We start from the raw sequence: 7,177 nt of genomic DNA, 5'->3' as shown, positions 1-7,177 counted from the left end.
ATGGCTGCCGGCCGAGATTTCTTTGACGGACACACAAATCCACCAATCCCACACAGTGTAAAGTCAAGCTGCTTTGAGCGGCCATATTGACTCGCTGTGTCCTGGTTACAGTCTCACAGGAGATACCGCTGGAAAGCTACTCTTCCAGCGATTCCGCAGATATCTGAATCATATTTATACTCCTTATAATCGAAAATATATGATTAATTACGTAAAATTATGCGCACCTGGGCACACCTCCATGTACATTGTTCTAAATTAACATTAAAAAAACACAATGTAAAAATGTAATTAAAATAGGGAAATGAAAAAATTGATCTTATGTATGCACACATTTCATACATAGTGTGTGTAACATAAGGGAAACAATGTCAAGTTTACATTTACAGATCAGTGCCTCTTAAAAGCCACTCTTGTCCTTTTTATATTTTAATTAGACCATTAAATCAGCATCAAGTTCTCTGATGAGTGTCAGTGAAACATTACATTACATGTCACTTGTTAGACGCTTTTATCCAAAGCGACTTACATACTCAATACTGTGGACAATCCCCACAGGAGCAATTTGGGGTGAAGTGTCTCAGGGACACAACGACATGCTGACTGCAGTGGGACTCGAACTTGTTACCCCCTGAATAGAAGTCCAGCACACTACCCACTGAGCCACAGCCTCCCAAACAGTTTAACTAAGCTGTATTTGCCACGCTGTTTGATATAATTAAAAGCCTAACTTAGTATAATGAAATGAGTCCTCCTCACCTGGAGACATGTTCACAGCGAGCAACTTTAATGGGAAGCCTGGTTAAACCGCACCCTATGCCCCGGATCATCAGTGTGTTTGCTCCTACCAGAAAACGTCACTTTATTATAATATCATAAACAAAATACAGCTGTTTTTTACAGGGAGTCCCTGGACACACATGTGGGTCACTGGAAAACAGCTTTTATCAAAGATTTGGTGCATTTGAAATGTTTTCAGTAGAAGAATTAGAGGGATAAGCAGCTGAACAGTGCTGGCCACAGCGGGGGAAATGTGACGATTGGAAGCTCCACAAACAAAATTCAGTGAGCATCAGAGCTATACATACTTTCAAAATGAAGCGAATCAAGTCCGCTATCAGTTCCATTAACAGTCAGCCTTCAGCACTTTTTCTAAAATGACTTTGGAGGCTTTTATCAGTGAAGAGAAAACACAAGTGGCAAAGTTTTCAGACTGCAGAGTGGCGCAATGGGCTTAGTTGAGTCTCCACGGTTCTCATGGTGTGTTTAAGGCCAGCCCCTGCTCTGCTCTCTCCAGCAGTTCAGTCAGACTCGTGTTAGTGTGAGCAGGAACAGAACACTTGAGCAGAAAATGGCAGAAGTCCCTCCAGCCGCTGCACCGGCCAAAGCCGCCAGGAAGAAGGTTTCCAAGCCGAAGGCAGCTGTCCCCAAAGTCAGCGATCTCATCGTTAAAGCTGTGGCCGCATCCAAGGAGCGAAGCGGCGTGTCTCTGTCCGCCGTCAAGAAGGCTCTGGCTGCCGGAGGCTACGATGTGGAGAAGAACAATTCCCGCGTTAAGACCACCATCAAGAGCCTGGTCGTTAATGGGACACTGGTCCAGATCAAGGGCATCGGAGCGTCCGGATCATTCAAGATGAGCAAGAAGGTTGCCGAGCCTAAGACCAAGAAGCCCGCAGCCAAGAAAGTCGCTCCTAAAGCCAAGAAGCCCGCAGCCAAGAAACCTGAAGCGGCCAAAAAGCCCGCGGCAGGAAATAAGTCTCCCAAGAAGGCGAAGAAACCCGCAGCAGCCATGAAAGCAGCCCCCAAGAAGGCCACCAAGAGCCCGAAGAAGGTCGCTAAAAGCCCCAAGAAGGTCGTTAAAAAGGCTGCAAAGAGCTCCAAGAAGGTGGTGAAAAAGGCCCCTGCAGTCAAGAAATCCCCCGCAAAGGTCGCCAAACCCAAAGCGAAGAAGGCAGCACCCAAGAAGAAGTGAGCTGTCATCAGACTGATCTGACTAAGATCCACAAAAGGCTCTTTTAAGAGCCACCCATTTTGTCATAATGAGCATATTTCTTGTGTCAATAACTGCAGTCAGAATAAGATGAGAGACGAGATGCAAAACGTGTCTTACACGTTTGCTAGTATGAACATGTTTGATCTCAGACATCGAGACAGTATGTGCAATTTGATAATAATGAATAACCTTAATATTCAAATAATGTCATGGTTATTATATTTAAGGGGCAATCCGATTAACAGAAACAGTACTGTTGAATATGTACAACGTCCAGAAGTGTAGTTAGCGCTATAACCAGCCCACAGCACACACAGCCCATCACACACTACAGCGCACGTGTCATCTTCCCTGGGCCAATCATCTCCAAAACTCTTGCTAGGATATTAAAAATGTAGATAATTTCACAACGTTGTTAATCCGACATCCAAGTAAAGTCTCCACAACTACAGCCACAACCATGACTGCTCCAAAGAATTGTACTTCCAGCTGTTTGGGGTTTCTTAAACTTTTGAATTATGTTTTAAGGTGATATACACTGGGATATGTTAAGGACTAACTCACTTATAATGAATACATTTGTATTTCAGGATATTGAAATCATACGTATTGGGATTCATGTGGATTAATACGTGTGGACTAGAGGGTGACAAGCATCACTTTCACCTCACTTTTTTATTTAAATTCCAACGTTGGTCATGAAAAATATGTTTCTCTGTTGTCCACGTTATACATAGTTAAAAACATATGAAAGAGTTAAAAGTACATTAATTCCAACCGATTTATTTATTCATGTACAACACATTATAAAACCCCAATAATACAAATACATAATCAATGGGGGGTTCATTTTACATGTTGTCATCCAATCTGTTTTGATTCTAAAACTAGTTAAGCGCATGCTCCGTCCTGCTCAGAAGACAACCAATCCCGTGCGAGCAACAGCACAGTAATATTTGCATCTAGTGAATATAAAAAGACCGCGCTGTGACACAGAAGTCATTCTACTCTGTCGCACCTCTCTCTCTCATCATGCCTGCTGACGCACCCCCTGTCAAGGCGGCCAAGAAGGGCTCCAAGAAAGCCGTCGCTAAGACCGCCACCAAGACTGGAAAGAAGAGGAGAAAGTCCAGGAAGGAGAGCTACGCCATTTACGTCTACAAGGTGATGAAGCAGGTCCACCCGGACACCGGCATCTCCTCCAAGGCCATGGGCATCATGAACTGCTTCGTGAGCGACATCTTTGAGCGCATCGCCGGTGAGGCCTCTCGTCTGGCTCACTACAACAAGCGCTCCACCATCACCTCCAGGGAGATCCAGACCGCTGTCCGCCTGCTGCTCCCCGGAGAGCTGGCTAAACACGCCGTGTCTGAGGGCACCAAGGCCGTGACCAAGTACACCAGCTCCAAGTAAACTCTGCTGCTGACATACCAACAACACAAAGGCTCTTTTAAGAGCCACCCACTACTTCTATAGACGTGTTCCTCTGTTTTGAATAAGTGTCATGCACGATCCATGACTCAAATAGATGATATGTAAATCACTTTATATTATTTTGTGTGAGCTTATATCTCTGTACAGCGCTTTGTTCTGAAGGTGTTAAAGTGGTATATAAATAAAGTTGGATTGGACTTGACATGACCAGCTCCAAGTAAACTGCTGCTACTGCTACAAACCAACGGTTCTTTTAAGAGCCACCCACTTCATCTACTGCTGCTTTCTTCTTACAAAGTGTCTAATATACCTCAACATGATTTCCATTTTAATACAACTAAAATAATACTTAGTGACATTAAACTGCCATGCTCACTTGGATCATCTTCCTGTGATCTGGCTTTTACTATTTACATTTAGTTCATTTTACTTTCTGAGCAGTTTTTTTACAGTTTTGTTTGTATTATACATCATATGTGTTAAGTGCTGCAAATATAATGTATGTACAGTGTGTTTGTATACATACACGAATGAGAATAGGTTTTATTACCAAGTAGCTTGACACATACAAGGAATTTGCTTTGGTATATTTGGTGCATACAAAGACAATGAATAATACCTAGCAAAACTATTACAATCTAAATATGAAATAAGAGATGTCCTCAAAATATAAAGATAAGATTAAAAAAATAGACATTACACAAATTACAACCTACACAAATAAGTTACAATTGATGATCATATTCTCCCCGTTAAATGTTTAGCCCAAACAGCTGCATGTATTTAGGTGGGTGTGTAATTTGAGTTATAATACCAAATATATTATTTAATAAGTTAATTACACACTGTAAATAATCATTAAGTATGACACCTTTTTGAATGTCTTAATGTTCTCTACATATTGAGACTTTCGCTTCTTAAATTACAGGAGTTTATGTTCATCTTTGAACGGGTGAAAACAATTTCAGAAAATTCAGTTTCATTCTGAAAATAATTCAGGCGGCAGACCGACCTGTTTTCTGATTGGACGATCACAGTTACGGATCAATCTGACCAATGAGCGTTTAGCTGCGCTCCTATATAAACTGGTGAGAACGGTGATCGATCTACTTTCTTCTAAACGTCAAAGAAAAATCACACAGAAATGTCTGGTCGCGGAAAAGGTGCAGGAAAGGTCAGGGCGAAGACCAAGACTCGCTCATCCCGTGCCGGGCTCCAGTTCCCTGTCGGCCGTGTCCACAGGCATCTGAGGAAGGGTAACTACGCCCATCGTGTCGGTGCCGGAGCCCCGGTGTACCTGGCCGCTGTGCTGGAGTACCTGACCGCTGAGATCCTGGAGCTGGCTGGAAACGCCGCCCGGGACAACAAGAAGAGTCGTATCATCCCCGCCACCTGCAGCTCGCCGTCCGCAACGACGAGGAGCTGAACAAGCTGCTGGGCGGAGTGACCATCGCTCAGGGAGGCGTGCTGCCCAACATCCAGGCTGTGCTGCTGCCCAAGAAGACCGAGAAGGCTGCCAAGAAGTGAACACCCTGATCCCGCGTCAACAAACAACAAAGGCTCTTTTAAGAGCCACTCACTTCCAACTAAAGACATGTCTTGCCCTATATGTATTGATGTGCACAACATGTCATGTTACACCAAGTCACCCAACTAAAACACCCACATTATAGAGCAATATACAATTGAAACATAACCCTAAATTACTATTAATGATATCATCTATTGCAGGTTGTAGCCTCTCTAAAATAAAGCCTTATTTCAACTAAAGCAAACTACTTTCACAATTTCCTTCGTACATCCAGCAGGTTAATCACCACATTCTCAAATGAATAGCGGTGTGGTTTCTACATCTGTCAGTCCACATAAATAAAGCCACAACGTTTGTTGGACCCATCATTAGTGTTTAACTCAGTTCACACTATATCAGTATTACTTATTGGCAGGTGTCTGCAGTTCACCGATCAATAGCGTACCGTAGCATTTAAGCACTCGATGGTATCTTTATCCCACGCGCACATTGAAATGAATAACAGGTTATATTTAGTTCCAGCCTTTATCCACCAGATGTAAGTGTTCACCAACTAATGTTTGGAGCAGAACGAGAATAGTGGCTCTATTGTAGTGGAATAAATATTAACACACGTGTCTTTCTAACAGTTCTTTATTTATGTTGTATTAGCATTTTAAGAAATGAGGTACATCCAGTACATATATTAATGAAGTTAAAATATTTTAGCCAATTAGCAGTTATTTAATGTGACCATTGTTTATACCGTTAGGAGTTAGTTTAGTAGCTCTAAAACATATATGGCACAAGCTATTATACAGCACTATTTCAAGATTAGATAAGCATGTAAATATTAACATCTTGAAGAATATTGTTTAAACTAAACTGTATTTTATGGACAAAAACGTTTCTCAACTTTATTTAAAACTCAAACACTAAGTACAAGAGCCACAATTAGAAACAGTGGCAGAATAGTTATATAACAGTAATTATAATAATTGTATTTACATTCAATAAAAACAAAAATATTTAGGATTAAAAACTCAACTTAATAAAATATACAATACATAATTATTCATGTTTGAATTATATTCTTTAAATACTGTTTATAGCTCTACTATTTTCTGCTTGACTACATTATTGTTATAGAGATACATTTCCCTGATCCATTATTCGTTAACTTAATTTGAATATAAAATTAACCCAAAATACATTTATTATTTATAATCATATGCACAGTAGCTACAGTGTAGACGTGGCAATGCAAATCTTAAGTCCCAGGCTCCTCCAACAATGCAACATAGTTATATAGGACAAAAGACAATAAAACTGATTTAAAAAAAAAAAAAATTCAATTAAAATAGTGCAAAAAGAAACAGTAGAATAAAATAGTGCATTTTATGTTGAAATGAAAGAGTCTATATAGATGTAAATAGAATAAGATGGACAAAAACAGAATGTAAAAATAAATATTGTTTATTGTAGTGATATTTATTTGGACTCAGGCTTTAAGCCTGGAAGAGGCTTTCTGTTTCAAGACTCGAATCACACAATTACGGGTGTGTTCAAGTTGGTGCGTCACAAGATTAATGTAAGAAGTATTTAAAGGCAAAAAACTAAAACATACATAGATTAAGTTATTTTAAAAAGGTTTTCAGGTTATGCGTCGACTAAATACAGAAAAGTATACATCTTCTTTTACTGCAATTTATGTTATTTCTAATGTTATTTGGTTAACATTTCTGAATAAAAACAATGTATTGTGTTAAATAATAAATAAAGTTAAAATCCTAGTCAGACATGTGTGGAGCCAAAACACCTAAGAAGCCTATTTAAAGTTTCTAATCTTCTGAGTCTAAAGTTTATTAAAGGTGTTTTTTGGAGCACATTTAGTGATTTTTTTGTAATAGTCTTTAATGAGTGTAACAAATAACTCTAAAGTAATCCAGTTTCTCAAAAACAGTCCCCAATTTAAATGTTCCAACTGTTTGTGTGTTTTTTGTAAATGTAAACGGCAGGTTACTTAGTTTTCTGAAGAAGAAAAGATAGGCCTACATGTTATCAAAGTGTTAAGTTAAATTATCCTAAATTAGTGAAGTGTAAAAGAAAACATACAGACTCTCTATCAGAACCGGAGTACAATCCCACGACTCTTTTGAGTGTGTTTGCAGAGACAAAACTAACCTCTGTTTAACATTAACATATTTATATTAGTAAACTTTTTTTAGGTTAGGTCTTTA

General features: G+C 39.6%; 2 protein-coding genes and 1 pseudogene across 2 annotated transcripts in view; all 3 read left to right on the top strand.

The window, feature by feature from the left end:
* The first annotated feature begins 1,295 nt into the window (after nucleotides 1–1,295).
* Nucleotides 1,296–2,086, top strand: LOC117554553 (histone H1-like). Its single transcript, XM_034228981.1, has one exon. It carries the CDS (start codon nucleotides 1,352–1,354, stop codon nucleotides 1,970–1,972), a length of 621 nt encoding a protein of 206 aa, XP_034084872.1. The 5' UTR covers nucleotides 1,296–1,351; the 3' UTR covers nucleotides 1,973–2,086.
* Nucleotides 2,087–3,012: 926 nt separating this feature from the next.
* The window catches only part of LOC117554550 (histone H2B 1.2-like), a 16,193-nt gene continuing 12,028 nt past the window's right edge, over nucleotides 3,013–7,177 (top strand). The window contains exon 1 of the mRNA XM_034228977.1: nucleotides 3,013–3,437. Coding sequence (XP_034084868.1) covers nucleotides 3,026–3,406 — 381 coding nt within the window. The 5' untranslated portion in view covers nucleotides 3,013–3,025 and the 3' untranslated portion in view covers nucleotides 3,407–3,437. The remainder of the gene's footprint in view (nucleotides 3,438–7,177) is intronic.
* Nucleotides 4,555–5,197, top strand: LOC117554548 (annotated as a pseudogene).

Source organism: Gymnodraco acuticeps, unplaced genomic scaffold (genome assembly GCF_902827175.1).
Source record: "Gymnodraco acuticeps unplaced genomic scaffold, fGymAcu1.1, whole genome shotgun sequence".
NCBI classification, from domain to species: Eukaryota; Metazoa; Chordata; class Actinopteri; order Perciformes; family Bathydraconidae; genus Gymnodraco; species Gymnodraco acuticeps.
The sequence above is the reverse complement of the archived record's forward strand: the minus strand, read 5'-3'. Positions and strand labels throughout refer to the sequence as shown.